We start from the raw sequence: 15,734 nt of genomic DNA on the forward strand, positions 1-15,734 counted from the left end.
GTCATGTAGCACGTGGAAGTCATTGCCTAGCATTCCAATCACACCTTGATGCCTGGACACTGTGCTTGAACACTGCGGGAGGCAACACCACACACTTACAACCAACATCCAAACACCCAGGGGATGGGGCAAAGCTCCTCCCAGCCGGTGCCCATAGGGTCCTGGGGTCCACCTGGGGGGTTGGTGGGTTGGGGGGGGGGGGGGGGGGGGGGGGGGTGGATGCTCCCTTTGGGGTGTTGGTGCCAGGGGCCTTGGTGAATACTTACTCGCGCTGCTCGATGTAGGATGTTGACCGTCTTCCTGTCCTGCAGGCCAGTCCTCATGGTCACACTCCCCGAGCTGACAGCTGCCAACACCTCATCCCAGGCAGCACTGGCTGTCTTGTGGCTCACCTTCAGGGAAACAGGACATTTCTCCTGGCTTCCAACGCGTCCAAGAGGCTCTCTAGGTCAGCGTTCAGCTGGGCAGCATGGCAGCACAGTGGGTAGCACTGTTGCTTCACAGCTCCAGGGTCCCAGGTTCGATTCCTGGCTTGGATCACTGTCTGTGTGGAGTCTGCATGTTCTCCCCGTGTCTGTGTGGGATTCCTCCGGGTGCTCCATTTTCCTCTCACAAGTCCCGAAAGACGCAGAATGAGGCCATTCAGCCCATCGGTTTTACACCGACCACCCTACCTAGGCCCACACACCCCTGCCCTATCCCCGTAATTTTTGGACGCTACGGGGTAATTTTCGTATGGCCAATTGACCTAACCTGCATATCTTTCTCCTGTGGGAGGAAGCCGGAGCACCCGGAGGAAACCCACGAGGACACGGCGAGAAAGTGCAAACTCCACATAGTCACCCAAGGTCGGAATCGAACCTGGGTCCCTGGCGCTATGAGGCAGCAGTCCTGACCACTGTGCCACCACGCCACTGCATTCCGTGTGGTGAAATAAACAGCAAATCCAGGCTTGCTTTATAAAAACTCTTAATCATATACACAATCCTGAGGGTATTTGTCTGATACTTTGAATCTCTTAAGCTGACAGTATCTCTGGAAACTCGTATGCTAACCTTCTTGGGGGGGGGGGGTTACAGGTCACCAGTGCAGAATGCTGTTCAAGACATTTTATACACAAACAATGCTGCAGAGCTGCTAAAGTTAATCATTCTTTTTGTACGACTTTGGCTTGTTGTTATTTCTTCTCTTTACTATTGGTGGTTTGCCTACTACCTCTTTTAAAACTTAAAACTTTTGCGACTGGTGGTTTTCATTTCTGGTGGCTACTTAATCATGGCTAAGTTCCAGACTCCTAAGTTGTGATTGATTGTTTGAGCTGTGATGGAAATGGGTACACACAAGACACACATCTTTTGTTTTAAAACATACTAGTGGATCTCCTCTGGCATTGCTCATGGCCAGCGGTTTTCCAGGAACAGAGATGTTTCCTGCCAAGTAAATTTATCCGGGACACTCATTTATCTGCATACAAACAACTGACGTAAATTCCAAATTGCCTTAACCTTACTGTTTGGAACTCAAACATGAAGATTACTTGGTTTGCCAGAGCATAACTTTAAATGATTTGATAATATAAAGATCCTACATAATTAATATTTCAGGCAATTCATGGACTAGATTTCCACAAACAAATAGAAACATTCTGCCAATCAAAGCCACCAGCAGATTTGACCTTTTTGATGATCCATCTTACATGAACACACAGAATATGGAGAACTCCTCCTCTTCTGCCAACAATGGAGCATCAGGACAGATCTTTGCCAACATGCGCAAGGATGTATATGACCAAAGTAAGTTTATTCGAAGATGAAGAATCTACATCTAAAACTGAAGCTTATTGTTACACTGGTACTGGTGCAAAGTTTCAGAAGCCTCTTTTATTTTGTCTTATCTTCAGGGATAGATTATTAATTTTAACCTTTTAGAACATTAAAAAAAAATTTGAGTACCCAATTCATTTTTTCCAATTAAGTGGCAATTTTGCGTGGCCAAGCCACCTACACTGCACATCTTTGTGTTGTGGGGGCGAAACCCACGCAAGCACGGGGAGAATGTGCAAACTCCACACAGACAGTGACCCAGAGCCGGGATCGAACCTGGGACCTCGGCGCCATGACCTTTTAGAACATAACAGCAATCTTCACATCCCATGAATGAATTTTTTAAAAAATCGTTCAACCCATTATCCCTCCGTCCCTCCACCTACCAGTACAATTGACCTTATGGACTCCACTGGCCTCACTCAACCTTGAATACCCAAAGGCACAGTATCTGAACCTTGCTTAAACAGTAAAAGTAAAAATGTTCTTTCCCATCTCGTAAAGGCTATTGTGAGCCTCAAATGCAATCATACACTATTTGAGTTTTCAGATGCATTCACGTTAGCAGATCTGACCACTTACAGGTCAGTACATCACCAGTAAAGATTGTTAACAGATGCTGACTCATTTCTTGTATACTTCTAGCACTTTGAGTATAGAAAAAATAGTCCATTTGGACACGAGGCGTAAAACTGGTTGGAGTGAATTGACCGCCTCTTCTGTGCTCCTTCCCAACCAAAAGGAAGGGCGGGTGGGACAATGGGCACCATATTTGTGACTTCCCCTTTAACACTCAAGCTAACATTGGACGTTTTGCCCTGCACTTCGATCTCCAGCATTGGCATTTTTTTTCCCACTTTTATTTGTATAAGCTCTAATCATTTTTTAGTTCGACCTGTTAAAGCTTTTATGAAAAGAACATCCATTATTTTAGAACTTTTCAGGGACTATAATGTAGCCATAAGAATGGTAATGATGCTGCAGGATGGTCGGGTGCAAGTTTGATCCCCGGTCTGTTGAAATCCCGCTCTCATCTGCTCTGAACAGAAGGCAATTTCTACCTTATGGGGTTTTCACCAAGCTATTCTTATGATCGATAATAGCTGGCCAGACATAGCACCAATAAAACCCAGGGTGTCACAGAATATGCAAGGCCCAGTAGTGATGGGCAACGGGGGGATGGTGTGTGTGTGAAATAGATTAATTTATTATACGAATGGACGTATTGTTAAGAAAACACGTGTTTAGCTTTGACAATGGTATGAAAATCAGACTTTCAACAATTCTTGAGTCGCGGACACTTCGTGGTTAGAAACATTTTGGTAGGGATACTCTTGGCAGAACACGTCACATGGGAATTTAGCACACGGCTGGAATCCCACTGCAATATTGATGGGCAGGCCTATTGTTGCTGCTGTTGGTTGACTTTCCTGGGTTAACCTTATTTAAGTAATTTGGCCATGGATTGCTGCCTGCGTTGGTATTGGGGTAGGAACTAGAAAATTGCTCATGTAGGCTTTAAGTATCTGTGGGGTAGAGTGGCAGCTTCTGGAAGCTGAAGACCAAATAGTTTCTTCTTAAGTGTATAGGGTAGAGTGATTGTAGTTAATTGCCCTGCAATCAATTACACTCCCTGAGGGGTCCTGTAACTATAAAATCCTGTCTATCCGCCAGAGGAACTGTGCAATTATGAAGTGCACTCGCATTCCTGGGCTCCACAATTGCTAAGGGGCTCGAGGATGGGAAATGTAGTGTTTGATATTTCCCCTCACAATGGATGGATTAATTGGAATATGGATGCACACAATTGCTTAGACATACTCGTTGCCTACTGCCGTTTTCGACAGAAAATTCTGGCAATGGCGGTAAACCATGGGGAACAAGTTGAAATGAAATGAAATGAAAATCGCTTATTGTCACAAGTAGGCTTCAAATGAAGTTACTGTGAAAAGCCCCTAGTCGCCACATTCCGGCGCCTGTTCGGGGAGGCTGGTACGGGACGTTCCCAGGCAGACCTACTGTTCTGCTTTGGAAATGCCCAGAATCAGTCGATTAGGAACACAAAATTGGTCCTTCTCTCACAATGTTATAATTCGATAGGGAGGTAGGTTAGCCTGATGAGAGTTGTCTGAAAATCTAACCTTTGTATTAACTATACAAACCTAGACTCGTCAGAACTAAAAATCAACTTTTCTAGTTGTATATTTTCAACTTTAAAGGTTCACCCTACTTGATTAATCCATCACAACATGTGGGGAAGAATTAATCCTTGAAAAACTCAACAGTAACTCATCACCTGCCCCAAACCTGTCCACTATCTGCAAGGCTCAAGTTAGGGGTGTGATGGAATACTCTCCACATATCTGGATGAGTGCAGCTCCACCAGTCAGGAAACCTGACACTATCCAGGGCAATGCAGCCCGCTTAATTAGCATCTCATTCACTACCTTCAGCATTCACTCCTCCATCACCAACACACAGTGGCAACTGTGTGCACCATCTAAGGTGCACTGCAGTAACTCATCAAGCACATCAACAGCACATTCCGAACCAGTAACCTTCACCACCTTGCAGGACAAGGACAGCAAGTGCATTGGAGCAACAACATCTCTAAGATGGGAGGCACGGTGGCACAGTGGTTAGCCCTGCTGCCTACGCCGCTGCGGACTTGGATTCGAATCCTGGCCCTGGGTCATTGTCCGTGTGGAGTTTGCACATTATCCCCGTGTCTGTGTGGGTTTCACCCCCACAACCCAAAAATGTGCAGGTTAGGTGGGTTGGCCACACTAAATTGCCCCCTAATTGGAAAAAAATAATTGGGTACTCTAAATTTATTTTTAAAAAGTTCTCCTCCAAGCTACACACCATCCTGACCTGGAAAGCTATTACCGTTCCTTCACTGTCATTGCATGAACATCTTAGGACTCTTTCTCTAACATCACTGTCTACACCACACAGCCTGAAATGTTTCAAGAAGGGAGCATGGCAACACAGTGGTTAGCACTGTGGCTTCACAGCTCCAGGGTCCCAGGTCCAATTCCTGGCTTGCATCACTGTCTGTGCGGAGTCTGCACGTTCTCCCCGGGTGCTCCGGTTTCCTCCCACAGTCCAAAGACATGCAAGTTAGGTGGATTGGCTATGCTAAATTTCCCTTAGTGTCCAAAAAAAGGTTAGGTGGGGTTACTGGGATAGGGTGGAGGTGTGGGGATACGGTGGAGGTCTGGGCGAAGGTAGGATGCTGTTTCCAAGGGCTGGTGCAGACTCAATGGGCCGAATGACCTCCTGCACTTTAAATTCTACAATTCTATGAAGTAAGATAGAAGCTGAGACTTAAAGGAAGAATGATGCATTGTCCAGCCTACATTACTCACTGTCTTTTGAACTGTGATGAAGAGTCCTGGTCAACAAGGAGAGACAAATATTGCAGGAAAGTTTAATCAGTATTTTATTGCCTCAATTTGTATGGAGGAAGATGAATGTAGCACTGTGGGATCACCTAGGATGGATGTAGCCAACTATATATCTTGTTTTTCTTCCATCCTCTCCATCTCTCTGAACTCCTTCTACTATCTGCATATCTCCTAGAACTCTTACACTCTCTATCTCATAATCCCCTAAACCATCTAAGATTTGTAACTTTTCCTATCTCTAAAACCTCCCTCAACATAATTAAAATGTTCTTATTTGCCTTCATTGTCCTATTTACCCTTACAGAGCTGAGTTCCTCGCCTTACCCTGACCTCCCACCATCCCAGTCAGATGCCTGATGTTGCTCCAAGGCACCAGGGCTATGAAAGAATTCTGAATACCACAGTTCAAGTAGTATATTCGTTTGACTGATACTCAGAATACTACAATGATCCCACTTGAATCAGTGCTTTTATGACTTAATGTAAATGTCAGGCAGATAGGGTGCAGCAGCCAACATAGAGGGAAAGGTGTGGATTTTTCACGGATGGTTGGGGAAGCATTGAACCGAATATTGGGTTGGACATATGGGAAGGATAGTGTTTTAATGATTGGATTTCAGATGCAGCTAGCAATTTTAAAAAAAAATATATGGCGAGGTCAGTCCATCTACTCTGCACATCTTTAAATTGTGGGGATGAGACCCACGCATTCACGGGGAGAATGTACAAACTCCACATGGACAGTGACCCTGGGCCGGGATCAAACCCAGGTGCTCAGTGTTGTGATGCAGCAGTGCTAACCACTGCGCCGCCGTGCCACCCATCCAGCTAGCAATTCTTGACTCTTAATTCTCTCTTCCACCTTTACCCCATTTTTATTTCTATCAAATTATTATTTTTTTAAATATCAATCCGTTTTCCCCTCACTATTGTCTCTCTTCTCCCCCACCCCCCAACTAGGGCCATCTGTTCCTTATTCCAAGTTGTTCTTTAACATACTGCTTATCTCTGCTCTGCCCTTAACACATTCTGATCTCTTAATGCGCCACTATCACTGAGCACCCTTCTTAGTCATTTGCATTCTCTTTGTCTTTTCTGCACAACATCCAGCCCCACTGCTCCATTTCCCCCCCACCCCCACAACAATATAAATCTGACCCTATTTCCAGTTCTCTCTAGCTTTGATTCGAGACGTTAGCTCCCTTCTGTCTCCACATGTGCTGCCTGACCTGCTGAGATTGTCCAGCATTTTCTGTTTCGTGTTAGTGATTCTTGATATCCATATAACCCACAGCAATGGGTTAGTCTTCCATGACCAAAATTACTTACACTTAATTTAACATTTGTGATACAATTATTAAGCATGCTCCAAATGCTAATTTTCTACCTGGTGCACAACCATTAGAAGACAATGAATGAGTGTCACATTTGCTGACTTCTTCACGATATTTAAACATTTATTGAAATGTACAATTTTACAACAAAAGGACTTGCATTCATATTTATCAACCAAATTAACTTTACTGTGAAGGAGAATGCTGCATTGAAAATGCAGCAGTGTTGTAACATAGTGACTTGTCTATGGGTTTGTCCTTGTGATGTATGACTATCCGCACAGGAAGCTGACTATCGCATTTCTAATGAACTATGTTAATAGAACCCCCGCTCTGCAGGATCCAGATGGAAATTAAGACATTAAATTAGATCATCTGCTTAGTACAGATGAAGCACCTCATTTACAAGCCAGGGTTTGCTGAAACCTCTGAACTGGAAACCAGCCGTTCGGGATTTTCAATCATTAGCATTGCAGCATTGTTGTTTTACTTGCAACATTTTTTTAAAATGCAAACAAAAGTTAAAAAACACATTTAATAACCACACCCATATGTTTTGGGCATGTCCGGCCTTGGAGGGGTTTTGGAAGGGGGTGGCGGGGACTTTGTCTGAAGTGGTCGGGTCTAGGGTCAGGCCGGGCTGGGGGCTCGCGATTTTTGGGGTAGCTTCGGAGCTGGGAGTGCAGGAGGCGAAAGAGGCCGGCATTCTGGCCTTTGCGTCTCTAGTAGCCCGGCGCAGGATTCTGTTACAGTGGAGGGACAGGCGGCCCCCGAGTTCGGAGGCCTGGATCAACGACATGGCTGGGTTCATCATGCTGGAGAAGGTTAAGTTTGCCCTGAGGGGGTCGGTACAGGGGTTCTTTCGGCGGTGGCAGCCCGTTCTTGATTTCCTGGTGAAGGGGTAGAGGGTGGTCAGTGGGGGGGGGGAGGTACGGGGTGGTGGGTTCGGGGCTGGTTAAGGGGGTTTGTTTTTGCGACGGTGGGCTTGTTATTTTCTTCTTTCTTGTATTGTTTGTTATTATTTATTATTCTGTTTGGGGGGGGGAGTTATTTTCTTGTTTCGGTGTAGAACCACACCTTGTCTACTTTAACTGGGGAGAAAATTTATTGTTGAAAAACTTGAATAAAAATTATTTAAAAAAAAAACACATTTAATGCAAACTGAACCAACACTGTTCTGTGTTGTGGCAAATAAGCAATGTGATTTTTTTCCCCCTGAAAGTTGGGTTTACCTCCGATATGATTATATGTCAATTGTCTTCTGTTAATTTTTAGCAATTTAGTCAGCATATGGTTCTAACAGATGAGCACGTTAGATATCAGTCCCCACTAACGGCTATAGGATCACTTCTTTAACTTTGAAATGCAACTCTAGATCTGTGGTCCATAGCAAAATCAAGGAATAAGGACAACTTTCTGTTTAACAAGCAGCAAAAGAACATATTTATAGCATGCGTAAGGACATAATAAACAGGAGTAGGCCTATTGTCCCTGTGAACTTTATCTGATTGTGACCGTAACTTCACTGTGAAGCAGCAGTGCTAACCGCTGTGCCACTATGAATAATGCTTTAACATAAAGTTAGCATCTCAAATCAGTACAAAACAATCCCTACACTAAATTTGACCAAAAATAATTGTTTGAGTGTTTTTATGATGGCCCATTGGACCACATAGTATGGGACATAGCTGTAAAACTTCCCAGATTTTGCATGCTGGTCTGTCCTGAGTAGCCTAACACAACAAGGCATTACTGAAGATGCTTCAGTTGTTGTTGGATATCCTTGGGTAGGGGAGGGTAAACCCAGCTGTAGCTGTCATCCTGATCACTGACATGTTACTGTGTCAGATGAGGCCACAATCGGACCTGGCTATGATCTCCTGTCTTAGCCACCATTGTTAAAGGTTCTAATAATGCCACTTCCCAGGCTTGCAGCTGGAAAATGTTTAAAATAGTGGGATTCCAGAGAATTGATGGCTCCTGGAGAATCATGTGCCACCACAGAAAGGTATATGAAGTTGGAAAAGGAGCATCAAAAGCACTGCAGTGATGAATTCTAGATACAAGAACAAGAACAAAGAACAGAGAAAAGTACAGCACAGGAACAGGTCCTTCGGCCCTCCAAGCCTGTGCCAACCATGACTGCCTATCTAAACTAAAATCTTCTGCACTTCTGGGGTCCGTATCCCTCTATTCCCATGTATTTGTCAAGATGCCCCTTAAACGTCGCTATCGTCCCTGCTTCCACCACCTTCTCCAGCAGCGAGTTCCAGACACCACTACCAAGACTACATTCCAAAACTACTGTTTAATATAGGGGAGGCGGTGGTGTAGTGGTATTGTCACTGGAATAGTAATCCAGAGACCCAGAGTAATGGGTTCATTACACAGGTTCAAATCCCACAGTGGCAGATGGTGAAATTTGAATTCAATAAAAATCTGGAATTGAAAGTCTAATCATGATCAATGAAACCATTGTCGATAGTTAGAAAAGCCTGTCCAGTTCACAAATATTCTTTAGGGAATGAAATCTGTCATCCTTACCTTTTATACATAAATATTGTTCAACACATGATGGCCCATTTTTACACTTGATGTAACAAAGTCACAATGCAATGTGTCCAAAATCAGCTACCAACTGTGTGACTCCAGACTCACAGTAACATGGTCGATTCTTAAAATGCCCTCAGGGATAGGCTATATATTTTTTAAATGCTGACCTAGCCAGCGACACCAACATCCCACGAACAAATTTTTAAAACTACGCTACTTGCCCTCTGCCTATGCTTATCTTTGCATTGAATCTTTTTGAATTGTTCTGTTTTTTGCCGTTTTGTACTGCCCAGTATAATTTTCCAAACTGTGATTGTGTGACCATAGAACACGCTGATGTTGCTCAGAGCAGTGCAACAGTCAACAACCCTGCAGCTGTCTCATTGCCCACTACCCTGTCTTCCATGAGAGAGCAGCTGACGAAGGAAGTCTGGTACCGTGGAAGGATGAGCAGACAGGAAGCCGAGAGGCTGCTGATAAAAGATGGTGACTTCCTGGTGCGGGAAAGCATGACCACACCACAGCAATATGTCCTGACTGGGCTGCAGGGAGGGCAAGCTAAGCACTTGCTATTGGTGGATCCTGAAGGCATGGTAAGATTTAAGGGGGCGGAAGCAGCTTGCGTTTTTTGAAACTTTCTTTTAAAACATATTATCTTGAAGTTTGTAATTATCTAAATGTCATACATATCAATTTCATTTTGGCAGACTTACCACTGCAGAGGTTTTATTGAGTAAACGTGTTTACTAAATTCTATTGTGCAAAAAAATGAAATATTTTGAATTTAAATGCAAGTTAGTTTGTCATTATGAATTGTGAATTTCTTGCCGATTCCCACTCACCATTGTTGATGAAGGAAACTCCTTAACCACTTTCAATAATGGGTTAGCTCCTGTTCCTGGAGCTATGACGATCTCAGTCCAAATTCATACCACTGATCTTTAAAATGTTTTAAATCAAAGTTTTCTTAACATTGTTTCAATTATTAAATTGTTGCTGACTACTTCTCTTTGTCTGTCCTTGTTATGGAATGGCTGATGGTAAATGATGATCTGCCCAAATCCCAAAGGGAAACTTGAAGCAGCTGCTAAAAGTTTTTTTTTTCAATTTCTACAGTATGAGGACAGGTTCCAAAATCAGGAAATGGTGTCCCCAACTACTTGTGATGATATTATGACAAAGTAAATGTTTATTAAGAAATGAACAAAATTACACTAGAACACAAGAATAACTTTACACAGTCAACAATCCTTTAAACAGTTCCAAAAGATTGTAACTTCAACTACCCTCAGAGCTAACCTTCCCCATTTCTGTTCAGCAACTATTCTTATAAATTTTGAAACCTATAGAATATTGGTAAATTTTCCCATACTGTGCCTTTTTTTTCTTTTGAGGTGTCCTCTGAGGCTGACAGAAGCTGGTTCTTCAGGTCTGGCACTGTTTACACTGTTTTCTGGTAGATCAGAACAGCTAGCCTGCTGTCTTCTGAGAGGTCTAAGCAGTCACCCCCTCACATAGGCTTCATTATCTCCTTTAAATATGTCCTTTTCCTTTGGTCGCTCCATTGTCTTACCCAGTTGTGAGGATCCCGAAAGAGAACCCAGCATTTTGAATTTGTAAAAGTGAGGAAATGTTACTGCACCACAGGAGTGATAACACTGACCAATATGTATCTTTTATGCTAAAGCAAACTTTAATTTAATCGCAGAATTAACCACATTAGCAACAAAGAAACAGCTATACAATTAACAGTTACAACAGTTCTTAAGTAAAAGAAGAAACCTTAACTTACGGAAATAATAATCTTTATTGCCACAAGTAGGCTTACATTAACACTGCAATGAAGTTACTGTGAAAAGCCCTAGTCACCACATTCCGGTGCCTGTTCAGGTACACAGAGGGAGAATTAAGAATGTCCAGTTCACCTAACAAGTACTTCTTTTGGGACTTGTGGGAGGAAACTGGAGCATCCGGAGGAAACCCACACAGACACGGGGAGAATGTGCAGACTCCACATAGACAGTGACCCAAGCCGGAATTGAACCTAGGACTCTGGACTAGGACTCTGGAGCTGTGAAGCAACAGTGCTAACCACTATGCTACCATGCCACCCCTTCCTAAACCTGCCACTATATTCCAATTAAGCAAACCAATGTAGATTAAATACCACTTGTAAATAAAGTTAATAACCAAGATTTTACTTGCTTTTCTCTGGGAAGAATCTTTGGAGAGTGAACTTTTCAGGACTAAACTGAAACGCTTCTGTTCAAATTAGAGTTTTGAATCTTCAGACAGACCTGGCTCCTCCCATTACCAGCATAAGGCATTATTTTGTCTCTTCTTACAAGATGTCCCTTGACTTGGGTCAGGACCAAACCCCTCATAAATTATCTACACGCTAGGGGTCCTTCAAATCTAAACAATATTCTGGTTTAGCTCACTGGGCTAAATCTCTGGCTTTTAAAGCAGGCCAGCAGCACGGTTCGATTCCCGTACCAGCCTCCCCGAACAGGCGCCGGAATGTGGCGACTAGGGGCTTTTCACAGTAACTTCATTGAAGCCTACTCGTGACAATAAGCTATTTTCATTTCATTTCATAATAGCTAGCTATCTGTAAACAAGTAAATGGTTCTCAAGATGTACTAACAGAGCACTTCACCTGTAAATCAATTATTATCTTACTTTTATGACACCTTAATCACCGTTCTATCAGCCATGCTGTCTGCTTCTTAGCCCAGGTTTTAATAACATTCCTGCAAAAAAATATAAAACGTGACAATTTCTTACATTCATCATGCTTTCTTTCCAGTATTGATTAAATTTAATTATTTATTTTAGCTCTGTGGGTTTCAAAAAGTAAATTTGCCATATCTTTACTTTACTTGCTTACGCCTATTTTTACAATTTGCATATGACCCCCCTTTGAACTAAAATAACCTATTCAAACTGCTATTGCCTATGTAAAATCTTGATTGAAGTTCCTCTTGGTTCATTACCACATCAAAACCACTTCTTGCTATTAGTTTAGATTCTTGCAGCCACCTACAATCCAACAGCTTGTCTTCCAGTGCATAAGGAATATAACCATGATACTACCATAAAATAATAACATCTTGTTTTCTTGACATCTTTTACTGATGTACACTATTCAGCTATGTTTATTTTTATGAATGATGTGAAACCTAATGACAGAGAAAGTTCGGTCCCTGTGGTTTTAACTGAACTAAGGTTTGCTATCATGCTAGGATTTGGGTATGCTTAAATCAGCTAGTCTACAAGTTTGCAAAACTCTATCCACAACTTCTTCATTGGTCTTGATGATTGATGCATGTTGATGATTTCTGAATAAGCTTTACTTAGGCGTGTCTATATGAAACAAAAAGGTAATGGGGTGATTTTCAGCCCACGTTTGCCGTCAGAGAGAATGGGGACGCGGGGGGGGGGGGGGGGGGATATCCAGAGAGAATCGAGAAATGCAGGTCTGGCAGCATCTGCAGAGAGACAAACAGAGTTAACGTTCTGAGTCCATATGACTCTTCTGCAGAGCTACTTGTTTGGTTGAATTTTAAACATTTGTTTTCAATTATGCTGTTTAATGCAGTCTTATGCTGACAGAGCTCACTGCAAAATATTTAGGCAATGTGAACTCCTGCAGTTTAAAAATGATTAAAGGCGTCAGTGAATAGGTCAGATGCAGTGAGAAAATTATCATAGGACGAAAGAGATGATTGCCAAATACAGAGAGAAATCATAGGGACTGCAGAAATTATTGCAGCCAGCAAAGGAATATCTCCAAAAATATAAATAAATTATTGAAGGTAATAAGAACTCTGGTACCTATTTAACTACCTTGCTTTCTCCTGTGTGTGAACAGCAATAATGCTGTTCATTGTTTCCTTCACAGACTTTTCAAAGTAAAAGCTTCCAATCATCGTTAATCATTGAACTGCTTATTAAATTGAATATAGTTCATACTGACAGCTGTCAATTCAGCTAAAATGCCTACTTATCCCATGACCCCCAGTCCAAAAGTAGCCAATATTTATATTATGGTTTTTAATTGTCTAAAAATGGAACACTCCATTTTACATTCTTTGCACTGCAGAATTTGTTGCTTTATTGAAACTGAAATGTATCATTCAATTTGATTCAGTTTATTTACAGATGCTTTGTTTTCCTTTTTCCCCCCTATAAAGGTGAGAACAAAGGACCGGACATTTGATAGTGTCAGCCATTTGATCGGCTACCATGCGGACAACCAGTTGCCAATCATCTCATCAGGAAATGAAATTTATCTTAAAAGGACTGTCTGAAACAAACAGTGAGGAACTTGGACAGAGGAGTTTGCTTTCAGATATAGCCATTTGCACTTGCCAGGATATTTCAGAAAGCTGTCTTATTTGTGGGAAACCATGGACTGACTGACTGTGTAGCTCCTTTCAAAAAATGTAAAAGAAAACATTGTAGGCTGCAATGGTCACAATCATTTTGCACTTCTGACTTAAAAGTGTTTGCTGTGAGAAAGTAATAACTTTAACATGTCAGTGTATATAACGAGGAACATAAATCAAGAAATAACAACAATGTGTAATCACATCTACAGTGTGAATGTTTGTTTTCTTTATTTCTAAGCACAAATGGCATTGAGAACATGCAAAAGCCAATCCTAATGAACTGCAGACCATAAAAATGTGCCTTGATTCTAAAGAGATATTGCTGCAAATGAAGAAGCTTTTATTTTCCAAATGGTTTAATTTGCTGTATACAGGTCTGCTGTTTGTTTGAAATGTGTTTCACTGCCTTTACACCAAAATGCTAGGAAGCAAAAACCTTTAGGAAATGGAATGGAGTTTACCTATACTTTGCTTTGTGCCAATAGAGTTTGCATTTTTGAGTACCATTTCTTTTATTGCTTGAAAAGCACTTTACCAATACAGGGCTTTACATTTTTTCTTTTGAGGTGTTGAAAGGTTTATCACAAATATATTATGTATATATACACACACTGATATGTGTATTTATATATACATATTAAATAAACAGTTAAATATTTCAAATGAAAATTTGTTTTTCACATTTGAGTTATGTTACTTATTAGTGTACTGAAGCTGTTAGGAAAACAAACTGTGCAGGACCAGACAAATCTTTTTGTAAATAATATATAGTGAATAATTTTGGACATGGCTTGTTAATTCTATATGTGTATTGCCTGCTGTATATTATGAAAGGTAACAGAAAGAAAATTAGAATTCCAGAAGCAGAGTAATATTTTTAATATTTTGGCTGGGTTTCCATAATGAAGTACAATATAAATGTGACAATTATGTTCATCCTTTATCAAAGCATGGCACGATTCTGAGATTTATTTTACTGTTCTTCTCCCACGTCTGCCACAGTCTGACTTAGTGCCAGACTTCAAAGAACGGAGACAAGATATTTCCTTTGCATGATAACGCCATCGAACTGAAACAGTTTATTAAAGCGGATCAGTTACTTAAGTATTTTTAATGCTGAAGATTTTTAAATGGTGCATGACTTTAATGCAGTATCATTTGTAAATAGTTTTGTGCAGCTCTGCTGTGTAAAATAAAAGGTTATTTTATTCACTGCTACCTAATAATGCTTTGTGCTTTGTTACAATGCAATGCCCTAATTGGTATGCAGCCTTGTTTTATTATTCAACCACTCGAGTGCCTATTTATACACTTTAAATTTGAACTTTCTCACTTTATATTAAAGAAATTGGAAATGGGCCAATGCAATGTATATATTAGAACAAGGGAAATTCACCCATACTCCAATTATTTTGATAAATTTCATGGCATAATAAATTTAATATTAAATGCTGAACCAAAATGCAATTGATCCTCTGAAATAATCCCAAATGAATACAATTAATATGAAATGCTGCGTTGAGGCTTTAATGTTGTGATGAGTCACCATCTGAAACTGCAGTAAGCTATCTTCACAGAGAAAGCTACATTTTCAAAATATTTTTCTCCCCTATTTCTCAACAATGTGTCTCCCTCTGCTGGGGGAAAATATAGCTTTCACTACAGTTAATGAATGCTACATTACTGAAAACATGCTTCTCTGAGGAATGATTGCAATGTGTAACAAATCTGGACAGATATACAACACCCTGTAAAAAATAACTTCTGACATTCTGTACAATTGAAATTTCAATAGCGGCTGATGATTATGAAACGAAATTTCACCTTGATTCATTATAAACAGGGTTTAATGGGCGGCACGGTGGCTCCTCACGGGGTCGAGGACCCGTCTTCGAACCCGGCCCCCGGTCACTGTCCGTATGGAGTTTGCACATTCTCCCCCTGTCAGCGTGGGTCTCACCTCCACAACCCTAAGATGTGCAGCGCAGGTAGATTGGCCATGCTAATTTGCCCCTTAATTGGAAAAAAAAAATAATTGGGTACTCTACATTTAAAAAATAAATAAATCAATTTAGAGTACTCAATTCTTTTTTTCCAATTAAAGGGCAATTTAGTATGGCCAGTCCGAAACCGGCACTCCTATGCAGACTTTGGGGTTGTGAGGTTGCTGTTGTGGAGAGTGGCTGCTGCTGCTGTTCTCTTTCTCTGTTGCTGCTGCTC

The 15,734-nt window shown here is 41.4% G+C and overlaps 1 protein-coding gene across 1 annotated transcript in view; it reads left to right on the forward strand.

Moving 5' to 3' along the window:
* Window positions 1-14,732, forward strand: part of LOC119974475 (SHC-transforming protein 1-like) — a 117,074-nt gene extending 102,342 nt beyond the window's left edge. Inside the window, 3 exon segments of the mRNA XM_038813391.1 lie at window positions 1,605-1,793; window positions 9,448-9,713; window positions 13,317-14,732. Coding sequence (XP_038669319.1) covers window positions 1,605-1,793; window positions 9,448-9,713; window positions 13,317-13,433 — 572 coding nt within the window. The 3' untranslated portion in view covers window positions 13,434-14,732.
* The last annotated feature ends 1,002 nt before the right edge of the window (window positions 14,733-15,734 follow it).

Source organism: Scyliorhinus canicula, chromosome 12 (genome assembly GCF_902713615.1).
Source record: "Scyliorhinus canicula chromosome 12, sScyCan1.1, whole genome shotgun sequence".
NCBI classification, from domain to species: domain Eukaryota; kingdom Metazoa; phylum Chordata; class Chondrichthyes; order Carcharhiniformes; family Scyliorhinidae; genus Scyliorhinus; species Scyliorhinus canicula.